The sequence below is a fragment of the Primulina tabacum genome, chromosome 5, assembly GCF_025594145.1.
Source record: "Primulina tabacum isolate GXHZ01 chromosome 5, ASM2559414v2, whole genome shotgun sequence".
Lineage (NCBI taxonomy): Eukaryota > Viridiplantae > Streptophyta > Magnoliopsida > Lamiales > Gesneriaceae > Primulina > Primulina tabacum.
In genome coordinates, this window is record NC_134554.1 from 5,334,864 (window position 1) to 5,350,556 (window position 15,693).

The 15,693-nt window shown below is 37.2% G+C and overlaps 2 protein-coding genes across 2 annotated transcripts; both read right to left on the bottom strand.

The window, feature by feature from the left end:
• Positions 1-7,674: 7,674 nt before the first annotated feature.
• Positions 7,675-9,892, bottom strand: LOC142545826 (transcription factor TCP23-like). Its single transcript, XM_075653224.1, has one exon. The coding sequence runs from the start codon at positions 9,351-9,353 to the stop codon at positions 8,157-8,159; it is 1,197 nt and encodes a 398-aa protein (XP_075509339.1). The 5' UTR covers positions 9,354-9,892; the 3' UTR covers positions 7,675-8,156.
• A 1,400-nt stretch (positions 9,893-11,292) lies between these two features.
• Positions 11,293-14,708, bottom strand: LOC142545827 (putative alkaline/neutral invertase D). Its single transcript, XM_075653225.1, has 5 exons — positions 14,537-14,708; positions 13,230-13,666; positions 12,671-13,102; positions 12,010-12,568; positions 11,293-11,897 (listed from the first exon to the last, which is right to left on the bottom strand). The coding sequence occupies exons 2-5, from the start codon at positions 13,653-13,655 to the stop codon at positions 11,602-11,604; spliced, it is 1,713 nt and encodes a 570-aa protein (XP_075509340.1). The 5' UTR covers positions 13,656-13,666; positions 14,537-14,708; the 3' UTR covers positions 11,293-11,601.
• Between the last annotated feature and the right edge of the window lie 985 nt (positions 14,709-15,693).

A 15,693-nucleotide genomic window follows, 5' to 3' on the forward strand; every position in this document is an offset into this window, starting at 1 on the left:
GTGACCAATAGATTATGTCTTTTAATCATAAAGAAAAAAAGATATGGATATAAGTAATTGGTGAATGATGCCTCGGGATGTCCCGGGTCATAGATAGGCCCTGGGACTTCCCGGGCCAAGGAGCATATCCATGGTTGGTGCCCGGGTCAGGATGGGATGCTCTCAGGCCGGTAGCATGACAAAATGGATTAATGCCCTGAGCCATTGGACCACCAGGGACATGATTTCCCCGAGACGTGGAATACCCGAGCTCTTCTGTAATTACCCGAGAGGCATTCTGCTCGGCCACCTCGATATGAGTGAAGCATTTAATGACGCCAACTTGGTAGAGCATGCATAGCCGACCTATCTCTGATAATGACATTAATTGTTGATAAAATCAAGTGGCCTGGACGTGACTAGTGTAAGATTTGACATGTCAGAATAATAGGGTATAATCAGCCACCCTACTATCATTAATGCTCAAACACAAAAAACGAGGTCATCATTGCATCTTCTACTATAAATACCAGGTTATTTACTTGCATTTACTCTCTATTCAGATATTAACTCACATATTTAATAATCTCATTTACTCTCCACACCAATCATACAGCCATCCCTTGGCTACATTGATTTTATCGCTTGAGTACCCTGCTGACTTAGGCATCGGAGTGGTCACGCCGGACATCCCTCCGGCGCCCATTCACGTGGTTACTTTCCTGTTCGCAGATCTCTCCAATCGGATCGAGGAGTCACGAGATTCAATTCAAGCGTCCAACTCATATTTCCTTTAACATTTTGATAGCAAACCCGGCAGAGTACCCGACCCGACTCGTTAGTTTCGCTCGGGTTGCATCAGTGAAGGAGAGAAGGGATTGGGGATCTTGATTTTTGAGATATTTTGATGAGGCTATGATTTAATATGTTTTTTTGGAATAAATTATAAGTTTTAGTCTATATAAAAATCGAAAACTGTTGAAAAATATATTTAAAATGTGAGTATTGAATATTTGAATGTTGAATATTTGAATGTTGAAAATAAGAGTTGTAAATATTGAAAATTAGTGTGTGATGATGTAGGTAATGATGTATTTTATTTTTGGATTATTTGTAAAGATTTTCTATAAATAGATCTCTCATTTGTGAAGAAAATCACAATTGAGTAGAGAGAAAAATATTATAAAGTGTGTAGTTTGGTAAATTTTGAGAGTTTGAGATTTTTACTTTTTACCATAAATTTTTACTTTTTCACAACACGTTATCAGCACGAAGCTCTAAAAGTCCTACATACTTTTCCAAGCTCCAAACAGAAGAAAAAGGTAACAAAAATAATTATATTTATTTTACTGTTATTTATTTATTGTGTATTTATTTAATATACAATATAATGTTATTATTAGAAATAATAAAAATAAATTTTTCATAAACTTGTTATAAATCCTGGGAGGATGTTAAGACGATATCCCACACTCCCGGTAAGGGATACGACAAGTATAAAAGCCTATAAGGTTTTTAAACAAAATAAATTATGACACTCATTATAATATTATGATATGATATACATAATTATTTAAACATGTCTAATATTATATATATATCATATTATTACCATAAAATTATACAAATACATACCTTTATTTTTTTTGTACCCCAACGGTCATAAATGGTAAAAAACGGCTAGTTTTTGCCCTATAAATATGATCTCACAAACACATTCCATCACTCCAACTTTCTCTTCTTCTCTAAAAATTATTCATCATCAAATTTTTCGAAGAAAAAAGAAGATGGCTTTCTCAAGGATATTTTTAATTATTTTGGTTATCATACTCACGAGTCTTTTATTTATCGGAGAATATCCTCCTCGTGCGTTTTCTTTATTTTTACAAATACTTGTACTTGTTGTTTATCCGTTACTTTGTATTGCAATAATTATTAACTAATAAAATGCATCGTAATTTTTTTTAGTACCACCATGTCAAATTTAACAAAGCTCGAATTTGTTGCGCTCGACATCACGGGAAAGAATTATATGCCATGGACTCTAGATGTAGAAATGCATCTTGAGTCATTGGGTCTAAGCGAGACCATTAAAGAAAATGGCATATGCACGTCACAAGAAAAGGCAAGAGCCATGATATTTTTGCGTCGACATCTCGACGATGGATTGAAATGTGAATATCTGACTGAAAAAAATCCCATGGCTTTGTGGAAGGGATTAAAAGAAAGATTCGAACATATAAGAGAAGTTATACTTCCGACCGCCCGGGATGAATGGAATACATTGAGATTCCAAGACTTTAAAAAAGTCAGTGATTACAATTCGGCGATGTATAGAATAATCTCGCAATTAAAATTTTGTGGACATGAGGTCACAGAATCTGAGATGCTTGAAAAAACATTTTCCACGTTTCATGCATCAAATATTACTCTACACCAACAATATAGAGTACGTGGATTCGCGAGATATTCTGAACTCATCGCCTGTCTTCTTGTGGCGGAAAAAAACAACGAGCTATTAATGAGAAATCATCAGTCCCGACCCACTGGATCAACAGCATTTCCAGAAGTAAATGCTGTAAGTAAAAATGAATTTAAACCTGGAAACCAAAATCAAATTCAAAGACAAGGTTTTGGTCGAGGTCGAGGTCGAGGTCGTGGACGTGGACGTGGAATTGGCCGTGGTCGTGGTCAAGGCCGTGGTTTTGAAAATAATCGAGATAGTTATTTTTATAACTCATCTCAAAAGAACGCCCCAAACCATCCACAGAAAAGGCATCATGAGAATACAAATGTTAATGAGAAGCACTCAAAAAGATATGAAAGTTCTTGTTACAGATGTGGTACTCCAGGACATTGGTCCAAAGTTTGTCGAGCCCCTGAGCACCTTTGTAAACTTTATAAAGAATCATTAAAGGGGAAAGAAAAGGAGACCAACTTCACTGAACGCAGTGACCGTTTGAGTGATTCAACTCATTTTGATGCTGGTGATTTTATGAATGATTTCTCTGGAAATGATCAATATGTTGGTGGGATAGAAATGAACAATATTGATGCTGCAGATTTTCTCAACGATTTCTCTGAAAATGAACAATATAATGGTAGAATATAAATGTACAATAATCTATTTTTCATAGAATAATGTTTTATTGTATAATTATGATTTGTGTTATATTTAAATATATATTGCAAGTAATTTATTTCATTGCATATTCTTTTGAAGTTCAAATATGGAAAATGCTATGAGCAAAGCTGAAGTTTGCATACCCGATAGTGGTACAACGCACACTATCCTCCGAGATAAAAGATATTTCTTGGAACTAAAACCAACAAAAACAACGGTGAATACAATATCAGGTCCTGTAGACTTGATTAAAGGATGTGGTAAAGCACAATTTTTGTTACCTAATGGTACAAAATTTTTGATCAATGATGCTTTATATTCACCACAATCGAAAAGAAATTTGTTGAGTTTTAATGATATATATTCCCATGGGTATGATACTCAAACAATGAATGAAGGGAATGAGAAATATATGTGTCTTATCACATATAAATCAGGAAAGAAATATGTGATTGAAAAACTACCAATGCTCCCTACTGGATTGCATTATACACATATAAGTCCCATTGAATCAAACATGGTAGTTGATAATTCTTCGATATTAACCAATTGGCATGATCGATTGGGACATCCTGGTTCAACAATGATGCGAAGAATTATAGAAAATACACATGGTCATTCACTGAAAGACCAGAAGATCTTTCAGAATAATAAGTTTCAATGTAAAGCATGTTCTCTTGGAAAACTTATTATAAGACCATCACCAGTCAAAATCCAAACTGAATCACCATTGTTTCTTGAACGTATTCAGGGTGATATTTGTGGACCAATCCATCCACCATGTGGACCATTCAGATACTTTATGGTATTGATTGATGCCTCCAGCAGATGGTCACATGTATGTTTATTATCAACTCGAAATGTTGCATTTGCAAGATTACTTGCTCAAATAATAAAATTGAGAAATCAATTTCCCGATTATACAATCAAGAAAATTAGACTTGATAATGCTGGTGAATTTACTTCCCAAACTTTCAATGATTATTGTATGTCTATGGGAATCATTGTTGAGCATCCTGTTGCTCATGTACATACACAGAATGGATTGTCTGAATCATTGATTAAACGTCTGCAAATGATTGTTAGACCAATGATTATGAAAACAAAGCTCCCTATTTCTATATGGGGACATGCAATTTTACACGCTGCTTCATTAATTCGCATCAGACCAAGTGCATATCATAAATACTCCCCATTGCAGCTTGCATTTGGTAAAGAACCAGACATTTCTCATCTGAGAATTTTTGGATGTATGGTGTATGTGCCTATTGCACCACCGCAACGAAAGAAAATGGGACCTCAAAGAAAGGTTGGAATTTATATTGGTTATGATAGTCCATCAATCATTCGATATCTTGAACCTCAGACAGGCGACGTGTTCACAGCACGTTTTGCTGATTGTCATTTTAATGAGGAAATCTTCCCAATGTTAGGGGGAGAACAGAAACATACCGAAAAAGAAATTACATGGTATGTATCATCATTGTTACATCTGGATCCAAGAACAAAACAATGTGAAAAAGATGTACAACAAATTGTACACTTGCAAAGAATAGCAAATCAAATACCAGATGCATTTGCAGACACAAAAGGGGTAACTAAATCATATATACATGCTGCAAATGCCCCTGCTCGAATTGAAATTCCAAAGAAACAAATGGAAGATACTCATGATGTCATTAAACGCCTGAAGCGTGGAAGGCCAGTCGGTTCCAAGGATAAAAATCCTCGAAAAAGAAAATTCATAGAGAAACACGATGATCACAAAATAAAGAACGACGTTTCTGAAGAAACACATGATGATCACAAAATAGAGAATGGTGTTCCTGAAGAAACACATGATGATGAAAATGTTCTGTCAGAACCACAAACTGACGAGAATCATGAAATCTCTATCAATTATATTAATACTGGAAAAATATGGAACCGAAAAGATATAGATGAAATCGATGATATATTTTCTTATAATGTGGCAATCGACATCATAAATGATAACGAAGATCATGAACCAAAATCTTTTGGTGAATGTAAAAATCGGCAGGATTGGATAAAATGGAAAGATGCCATCCAGGTTGAATTAAATTCGCTAAATAAACGTAATGTTTTTGGACCTATAGTCCTTACACCTGAAGGTGTAAAACCTGTTGGATACAAATGGGTTTTTATTCGAAAGCGAAATGAGAAAAATGAAATAGTAAGATATAAAGCTCGACTTGTTGCACAAGGTTTTTCTCAAAGGCCTGGAATTGATTATGAAGAAACGTATTCTCCTGTGATGGATGCAATTACGTTTCGGTATTTGATTAGCTTGGCGGTATCTGAAAATTTAGAAATGCGTCTTATGGATTTTGTTACAGCTTACTTATATGGATCACTTGATAGTAATATATATATGAAAATCCCTGAAGGATTTAAGATGCCTGAAGCACAAAGTTCAAAACCCAGGGAATGTTATTCTGTGAAATTACAAAGATCATTATATGGGTTAAAGCAATCAGGTCGAATGTGGTATAATCGACTAAGTGATCACTTGATGAAAAAGGGATATGTAAATAATTCAATATGCCCTTGTGTTTTCATTAAGAAAACAACATCCGGATGCGTAATTATTGCTGTATATGTTGATGATTTAAACATCATTGGAACGAATAAAGAAATTCAAGAAGTTGTGTCATACTTGAAGGAAGAATTTGAAATGAAGGATCTTGGAAAAACCAAGTATTGTCTGGGTTTACAAATTGAACAAAAAGAATGTGGAATGTTTGTTCACCAGACAAATTATACAGAAAAGATCCTTAAACGTTTTAATATGGATAAAGCAAATCATTTAAGTACTCCAATGGTTGTTAGATCATTAAACATAGAAAAGGATCCATTCCGTCCATGTGAAGATGATGAAGATATTTTTGGTCCAGAAGTACCATATCTAAGTGACATCGGTGCCCTTATGTACCTTACAAATTGTACAAGGCCTGATATATCTTTTGCCGTGAATCTGTTGGCAAGATTTAGCACATATCCAACAAAGAGACACTGGAACGGAATTAAACATATATTCCGTTATCTACGAGGAACGACAGACTTGGGACTTTTGTATTCAAAAGATGCTAATCCAAGTATAATTGGTTATGCTGATGCTGGATACTTATCTGATCCACACAAGACACGTTCCCAAACTGGATATGTATTTACTCGTGGAGGCACTGCAATATCTTGGCGTTCTCAGAAACAAACGCTCGTAACAACTTCATCAAATCATGCCGAGATTATTGCACTACATGAAGCAAGTCGTGAATGTGTGTGGTTAAAATCAATGACCCAACATATCCAAATTTCATGCGGATTATCATCTGATGAGAAGCCTGTGATACTATATGAAGATAATGCTGCATGTGTTGCTCAAATGAAAGAAGGATACATAAAAAGCGACAGAACTAAACATATTCCTCCTAAGTTCTTCGCATTCACCAAGGAGCTTGAGAAGAATAGATGTATTGATGTTCGTCACATTCAATCAAGTGAAAACTCATCAGATCTCTTCACAAAGGCACTTCCTACGTCAATATTCAGAAAGCACATATATAATATTGGGATGCGCAATCTACGAAATTTGTGAAGAATTGTTCGTGTCAACATGAGGGGGAGTTTACGTGACTGCACTCTTTTTTTCTTACTATGGTTTTTATCCCAATGGGTTTTTCCTAGTAAGGTTTTTAACGAGGCAGTATAAAAACACGTAATGAAGACAATCATTATGATCATCATCACAAGAGGGAGTGTTGAAAAATATATTTAAAATATGAGTATTGAATATTTGAATGTTGAATATTTGAATGTTGAAAATAAGAGTTGTAAATATTGAAAATTAGTGTGTGATGATGTAGGTAATGATGTATTTTATTTTTGGATTATTTGTAAAGATTTCCTATAAATAGATCTCTCATTTGTGAAGAAAATCACAATTGAGTAGAGAGAAAAATATTATAAAGTGTGTAGTTTGGTAAATTTTGAGAGTTTGAGATTTTTACTTTTTACCATAAATTTTTACTTTTTCACAACAAAAACAAATATACATTTGAAGTAAAAATTGGTGTAGAAAGCAAATTAAAAGAAGTTGTAGCAGCAGATGATAATAAGCAAATATGCATCGAGTCTTCGTGACGATCGACCAATACAAATTACAGTATCGAAAATAAGTAGGACTGTAGGGTGGGACTTAGCAGCGAGGATAAGAAAGAAAGACAGACAAAATAAAGTGACCTTATTCCTCTTTAAATCTTATCCTCTCTTTGCTTTAATTATGCAAACTATTCACTTGCAAGTGGAAGCATTCACAAAGCAACCCAAATATCCTCTTCTTCAATCATCGAGTAATTTTAAATATTTCTTGTTTGTCTCTAAATCATTCTAACATGACCTAAGATTAGACTTCTAGCATGCTTGGCCTACATACGTAATACAAGTATTTGGCCAGAGATAAATCCATGTATGCATATTTTGAGGCAGAATTCCTTATCCAATACTCAAATTCAGGATGACCAGAAATCAGGGAAGCAAGCGGTAGATTGTAGTTAACAAGAAAATGATTTGACATGCTGTGTTCCAAAGAATAAAACGGACAAATATTACAAAACCGTACCAATCTACAAAGTCCACACTTGGAACAAGTCAAACAACGGAGCCATCCACCAATCAGATTGAAGCCTTTAATTCAGCAGCTTTTTGTACAGAATGTAGCCCCTGATAATGGAGAGTAGGGAATAACATGATAAAGTTATAAGGATTTTACGGTCTACACTACCAAAATTTACCACATGGAGGGACGTCATTGTATCTCGTAAGAAATTTTTATTTCCATTTCAAACCCAGCATCCTCAAATCCTTGATGCATTCAAGGATACATTAAACGGAGCCAGTTGAAAGTTCAGACAAGATTTTGACGGAGAACATCAGTAAAAATATATGCACGCAGATTTAAATATTTAATTAATCAAAAGATACTACAGTTATTGAACAAGGATAGTAATCAAGGAGGTAGATCAATCCATCATCACTATTGAGAATCTTTAGGATTTTCGTCGCCGCTATCACTGTTTTGCCGGTGGTGGTCCAAATTCATTCCTAGATCGATTCTGCTATCGGTGTTGCTGTTATATGTATTCAGTGAGGCCAACATTCCCATATTAGTTTCTGTAACACCTAAGCCCAGCTGCTGAACTTGGGGTTGTGCCTGCTGCAGCACCATTGAACCGATCTGGACCGGATTGAAACGGCCCGCACCGGGAAACTCGAACCCGCCTATTCTCTGCACGTGGGAGGCCTTATACTGCCACTCTTGTTGGCTTACCGGTGTCGTGGAGGCCCCTCCGGTCACGGGAAGCATCCAGAAAGTGTTCCCCATATTGGCAGCGGCAGGGGCCACAGCCCACATGGCGGGAGCGGAAATATAACTCGAGGGATGAGTCATACCGGGTTTCGGGTCTGATCCCGGTTCTTGATCTTGAACTCCGCTTCTCCCCGGTTTAGGTGATGCGGCACCGCTGGTGTCCTCTCTGAATCGTTTTTTCAAGTAATTCTCATCTGGGTCATGTCCAAAATTAGTGCTTGATGAGGTGAGCTGGGGGTGGAAACCCAGCATGCTAGTTGTTCCCCCGAGGAAAAATGGCGCGGATTTCGATGGAGGGGTTGAGATGGTGGTGCCGCTGCTTCGCAACGGCACGTTGAGGGTTGAGAAATTGGCCGGAATTGTGCCTGTGCCGGTGGCGGCTATAATTGCTGGTTCAGCTTGGTGTAACAGCCACTCTATCGTTTCACCATCTGACTTGTGACCTAATTCTCTCGTAAGCTGAAAAACACGAGCTGCACATAAGGCCGGCATGCGTATGCGCCTCCCACGGCCGTCCACCTTTGTGTGGCGGTCTTTGGACGGTTTCTTGACAGCTTTAGCGGCCAAATAATTACTGTTGTTGTTGATGTCTGTATTGGTGGTGGTGGTGGTGGTAGGAGGGTTGTTTGTAGTGGCGGTGGGGGTGGAAGTAGACGAGGGGAGTAAGTTTCTTGATTGTTGCATGGAGATGGAGCCCATGTTGAAGGGGCCAAGAGATGGGGCTGGACCGGACCCAGAACCGGGTTCGTGTTGACTTTGGCGGTGATGATGGGGAGAGACGAGCTGTAGGGAGGAAGCTGATTCATGGTGATCTGAGTTGCTGCTACTGCCTTTATTTTTGGTACGTGGCTCCATGAATTCCATATATCTATCTATCCTTTTGGGAATTAAGAAGGGTTCTTGTACATGAGTTTTTTGGGCACTCTAAACAATAGTCCAAATCCAGCAATCAAGATTCAGAGGTAGAAAGAGACATAGAGAATGAAAGATTAGGGCCCCTAGTAGGATCAACTTGTTTTTGTTGAACAAACTGAACAAGTGAATGTGTATTGGTGTGCTTGACTGAAGAGAGAGAGTGTGTGTCTGTGAAACTATGGAAAAAGGTGGAATGAGTGTGTTAGCTGGAGACGATTGTGGGGGTCCATGTCGAAGTGATGGTGGGTACTTTGCAGAGAAAAGACGAGAAAATGGTTGCAGACGCTGTAGCCCACTCGTGGGGTCTTCTTTATATATACACATAAGTAAAAATGAATTTATACAGTACAGTTCAGCAGCCTTCCTTCCTCAATTATGTTATCGCCCACGCACACACAGAGCTCCTACTATTTGTTTTTTATAATGAGGGGGGATGATATTGGTGTTGTAATTGTAGCACCCACCACTTTACATATAAGGAATTTCAGTAAGTGGTTACTTATTTTGAAACTCTATTCTAAGTCACTAATTAATGGGTTTTTCCTAAACAATATACTTAATGAATTTAAGGGAAACAAAAAAGGTACGAGATATGTGAGTCATGGAACAATAACATGTAATCAAAATAATTGTTATTTGGCTAACATTGTGTTAAATATGCGCATGATGAAATATTTTCTTGTTTACTAGTTACATTAGCTTTATGTCCATGCTAAAGCGTCCAAGGAAACTGTTAGATGGTTTACTACTTGCATGTGAACAGTGGAAGAAGATATTTCATCAAGTGTGAAAGCTGCAAAATTTGATTGAGAAAGAAGAAATTTCCTCAACCAATAGTATGATGGCTGAGGTATTTTTGTAGTCCTTTTCACTATTTTTTACTCTACACCTATTTTTAATGTGGAAAATGAATGATTAAATAATAATGCATAGTGTGTGAATGCTGAAAATGACCATTAACATGACAATCATCATGAGCTCAACATGATATCAGTCTTCTCTTATCTTGCATTTTAATACAATTTTCCTTGCCATCATTATGGTAAGATTGAAGTTTTGTCACAATTTCAATATTAAAGTTTCATAAACATGGTATTGAACGCAATCAAAGAGAAAGAAGCTGGGAGAGTAAATAGTTACAACCCTTTAAGCAGGCAACAGAGTACGTTAGACGAAAGAGCAGGGACCATTTAGAGAACGTGACATGAAGAAATTAGAGCCACAGAAAGAGATGGAAGATTTTTCAATAAATTAATGGTCGTGGACCTCTGCTTCTGCGGTCTGCCTTTGGATTGAAGAGGACAAGCTAAGGTTGGACAGCTCAGGTGAGAGAGACAACGAATGATAATATCACAGCATTGAAAAACAACAACAAAATCCAGCTCATCTCCTCAGTTGCCCCGCTCTACTCCCTACCTAATTACTTCGTCTTCTTCTTTTCCGGACCCCGGGTTTTCGGGTCACCGCGTTGGTCCGGAATCATCGAGAGTCGGATAGAACCCATTAACTAGACGAAACTCAATCTCGATATCTTTTTTTAGAAGGAAATGAACTCCTTACCACTTAGCAAAGATGTTGATCTTTTTAAAACTACATGGCCAACTCGATTTATGATTCTTGGTTAGCAGATCACAGTGAAAAACGAGTTAACTCCAGTTGGTAATCAGCTCAAAACGGCATATGCACACTACGTCACTTTTATAATAAAACGATCTTGGGGATACAAAAATGCACTGCAAAGGAGAGGTCCAACCTCCAAGTGACCAAAACATTTTTTTTCTTTTTCTTTTTAAAGTTGTAATTGTAATAAAAGCACGTCCCTACATAGAAGAGTTCAAAGTGGAAATAAAATATATTAAATACTCTGATATTTGTATTCAACCACCATCTGACAGCACCATTCAGTGAACATTCACTTGGAGATGCCTAGCATTAGCGGATGGGATTATTTTAAGAGCAAATTGTCATCATGTATTGAAGAAGATTTCCAAATGTCTTCCAAACCTCAAATCTATATTACAAAATGCATTTGGAAAATGAGGCACAAATGATTAAACGTCTAATATCATTAAGAAGAGACCTCAAAAAATATGCTTGTCTGGGAGGGTACTATAGTATACACAAACAAGCTTTTCATCGAACCCGCAATGAGGTTTTGGTTCTTATCTGATAGTACTCTGTGCAGTATAATGATTCTTCAGCAAGTCCACGAGGAGGATCTCTTAAGAACAGGCTTCATTTGCTTGTCTTCTTCAAGTGAGATCATTCCCAAGTGTGAAGGATCCTCCAACATCATTTTTGCCGCAAGATATCCAGCAATAGACCATGTTTGGTATTTTCTTGCCTGTTTGCCTACGTACCTTCCTAACTTACCATCATAATATTCAGGCCAGCTATCCTTGAGCAGACGGCTCTCGGCAAGATCTATGGCTCGTCTTGCGATTTGCGGGCGTCCAGTTTTGATGCAGGCCGCTGTTAGCAACCATAGAAGTACTGCATTCCAGATGCATAAAATGTCAATAGAAAAGATGCACGAGTTGATACAAGCAGTGAAATACACAGTGAATATGATATATCAGAGGAAATGAAGATAGATTGGAAAAACCTGGCCAAGAACCTCCATTATGATAGCTCCATCTCGTATTCTTTGGATCACATCCGGTAACAATTCGCCACTCATGATTTTCAATTGCTGGATAAGAAATTTTTAGAGGCATTTCTCCAACAAGCTCCTCCCACCTTGCTTCTATAAGGTCCATTATAGCAGAAGCTTGTTCGGGGGTGGCAAGAGAAGTTAGAATAGCAACACAATTTCCTAAGGCAAACCATCTAAAATCCATTCTTGCAGGGCTAACATTGCCAATAAAATAGCCTCCGCGGGTTGGCATAAAATCAAATACCCACTCAGGGATCGAATCCGGAATCACATTAAACTTATTCACGGCCGTATGTGAGTATTCTTCGGTTTTATACCGATATATGTCATTTAATTGTTGAAAGTCAAGCCAAAAGTAACTTCTCATGTGATAACTCAAGGCATGCAAGCGCTTCACTATTCTATCGATGAACTCTTTGCCTTCGGCATCAGGTTTGAGCATTGCCAGAGCACATCTCAGTGCCATAAAAAAGAGTGCTTGAATCTCAATCGGGTAACCGTATATTCCCTGGTTTAATGAAATTATGTTTTAAGAATATAAAAGCGTAAATCCTAGCTGCAATAAAAACGTTAAACAGTGTTGTCAAAGAGAGATTATGTGCCAACTCACCATTCTACGATCAATCATGGAACATCCATCTGCGCATAGCAAGGTCGGAAATGTGTCAAATCCTTCGGACAGACACAGAGTCATGATAAGTCTCACGCCCTTTTGACACTCTGGTCTCTCAGCCAGAGATAGGTCTCCCGTAGATTTAGTATATGCACGAAGAAGAATTATCCACCAGAAACCAGAATCAACTGGAGCTACTCTTCCAATCGCACTCTCGCCAAAATCCGCTACAATAGAATCTGTCTTGCGAACTGGATCGTGAAGAACTTTGAAACTAGCTGGCATAACACCCTCACCAAGTTTGAATCTATCTACTTTTTTCTCCCACCCTTGAAGTTGAAGTGTCTTCAGTAGGAAATTCTTAACTATATCAGGCTCTCCATTAATTAAAAAGGCCAGTGCGCTTGGTACAAAATCTCGAACAAAAACCTAAATTCAATGGAAAAAAAACTATTTAAAGTCTTCATTGCGCACTTGTTCTCTCTACAGATTGAAATTACCGGAAAATAGTTAGAATAATAGTTTTTTTTTTTTGCGTTCTCTAACAAGTTATTACCTGGTCATAATTCAAGACCTCCTCGGAAGCATGATCATAAGCAGCAATTGTGCCAACTGGTTGGCCCCTAAAGGAAACTAGTGACCGTCTGAGCGCTTCCCAAGCATCAACAACCATTGGGTGTGGCTCGAAAGAATTCCGAGCAGATGAAGAAGGGGTGTCCAATCCGGAACGTCCGGGAGAGTATGCACTCTCATAATTCTCTATACCTCTGGAAAAGCCTATGGATAACTCACTAAGAGACCTCTCATCAAAAGATCTCTGTCTCTCTACGTTCAATCTGGGCTTATCAAGTAGCTTTGAGAGATCATAGTCTGTCAAATCAGGGATCGAACAATACGAACTCACATTCTTAAGGCCGTTGGTCTCCTTTGCACCATCCATAACACTCCTCATACCATCCACAATAACCTTAAGACTGTCCATCTTCCGTTACTCTTTCAATCACAAAAGGGAATTGGCTATTAAATAAAGATGAAAAAAACATACTTGCACGAACTACCGAAAATGACATGGATAAAACACCTCAAACTTCTACGTGAACAAAAAACTTTTCTTGATCAACAAGACCATGGAATACGGAACAAGAAGGAAAGTTTAAATATACATACAAAAAATATGGTAGTCAGGAATTCGATTCATAATAATACCTAAAACGTACCACTGTCAAAATGGAAATAAAAAGGTAATTGGCCAACAGAAAGTAATCCAAAGAGGAAACAAATCTACCACCATATTCAAACGATCTCCACAAAATCATAATTAAAAAAATATTAATATGTGGCTCCCCAGAAGAAACATAACCGTTCCCGTTATGAATTATAAACTAGCTCCAAAGTTAACAGTTTTGACAACAAGCATACACGCGTAAGCGATAGCCCACCTAAACGGGGAAAACTAAAATCCCACCAACCATCCAAACTTTCTTTTTATAAAAAAACTCGCACTGTACGAAAGATTGGAACTTCAATCACCCCTCTAATATAGCATAATCATAAAAGACAGCTGGAACTCCTGATGCAACTCCAGAAAAATTTTAAAAGTGTATCAAAGATCGAATCATTACAAACAGGTATAGCCGACATAAGCATATCCTACACCATGTAAATCCAGAAAGCAAATATCTCGAGCAATGGTAGAATCAAATGCTGTGGATGGAAAGAGATTCAAAAAACTAAAGGATGTCCCGTAAAAACAGCCAAACTGCCGGAGATACATCAGATCCCCAAATAAAGAAACACACGTAAATACAGAGAGAGAAGCTTCAAGAGACAAGAATGTAAGCAGACAATGTGGAGGAGATATACCTCGGGGCTGGCGGCCGGCGGGATTAGCGGAGGAGAAAACAAGAGATACAGAGGAGTCAAAATGGAGAAGAGAGGAAAAAGGATAAGTTGGCGGAAGCTTGTATATATAGACCAACCAACGAGGGAAATAGATGGCCGATGGGGTATGATGAACGAGGCCTGAAGGTAGGACCGTCATTATCCAATTAATCGAATATTTAATAACGCTAATTTAAAGACAACTTTTTTCATTAAAAAAAATATTCAAAGACAAACATTTGTATTAACTGTGTATTGTACACCCATATTTCATCGTTACAATAGACTTATGGGCATAAATATAAAAAAAATATTATTTTAAAGACAAGTTTTGCATTTTTTTGTCCACTCAGGTATTTCATTATTACACTAGACTTACGGGTATTAGCCGGTCACCTACCGCGGTCAAACTAAGACCACCAATTGACCAAAGACACTCTAAAAATTAATTTTATCGTCCATTATTTCATATGTTTCTGTTTTTTTAAAAATTAAATTAATTTATTATCTAAAAGTTTATAAAAATTTAATCTTACAATCGATGAATTTTGGGTGTGGCGGCTGGCGGAGTTAAAACGTGAAACTTATGTGGCTGATTGTTGTTAATTTATATTTAATTATTATTCTTAAAAGGAAAAATGAACCAGTTGAGAAGTGGAGACGTGCCGTGCGGGTTGGTGAGGACAACAGGCACGAGGAAATTGCCGTGGACTAAACGACAACCGTATGGGGCCTTTTTGATGTCGTTTCATCTTTTTGGGAATTGAATTGTGAATTCTGGAAGGCTAATGGTGCTTTCAATTGGCCAACTGGACTTTTAGGTTTTAACCGATGATAATAATTTTTTTCCCACTCTCGAGTTTTCGGAATCAGTAAACAATCGTTTGAGTTCTCTATGTTGAAAGAATTAGTTGTTTATTAGGTAAAAAAAAATCATTAGTTGTTTGGCACTTTGTGTTTCTGAAATACATAAGTGAAATCTTTATGGACAATGATGTCTAAATGAGAATATTTTTTTATCACATAGTGCAAGTAAAGAATTATCGGTGTTGCAATAGAATATTTTATCACGTAATGGAAGCAAAACATTTGGTACGTTTGGACATGTGTATGGATTACAGTCTTATCCATTAAGATAC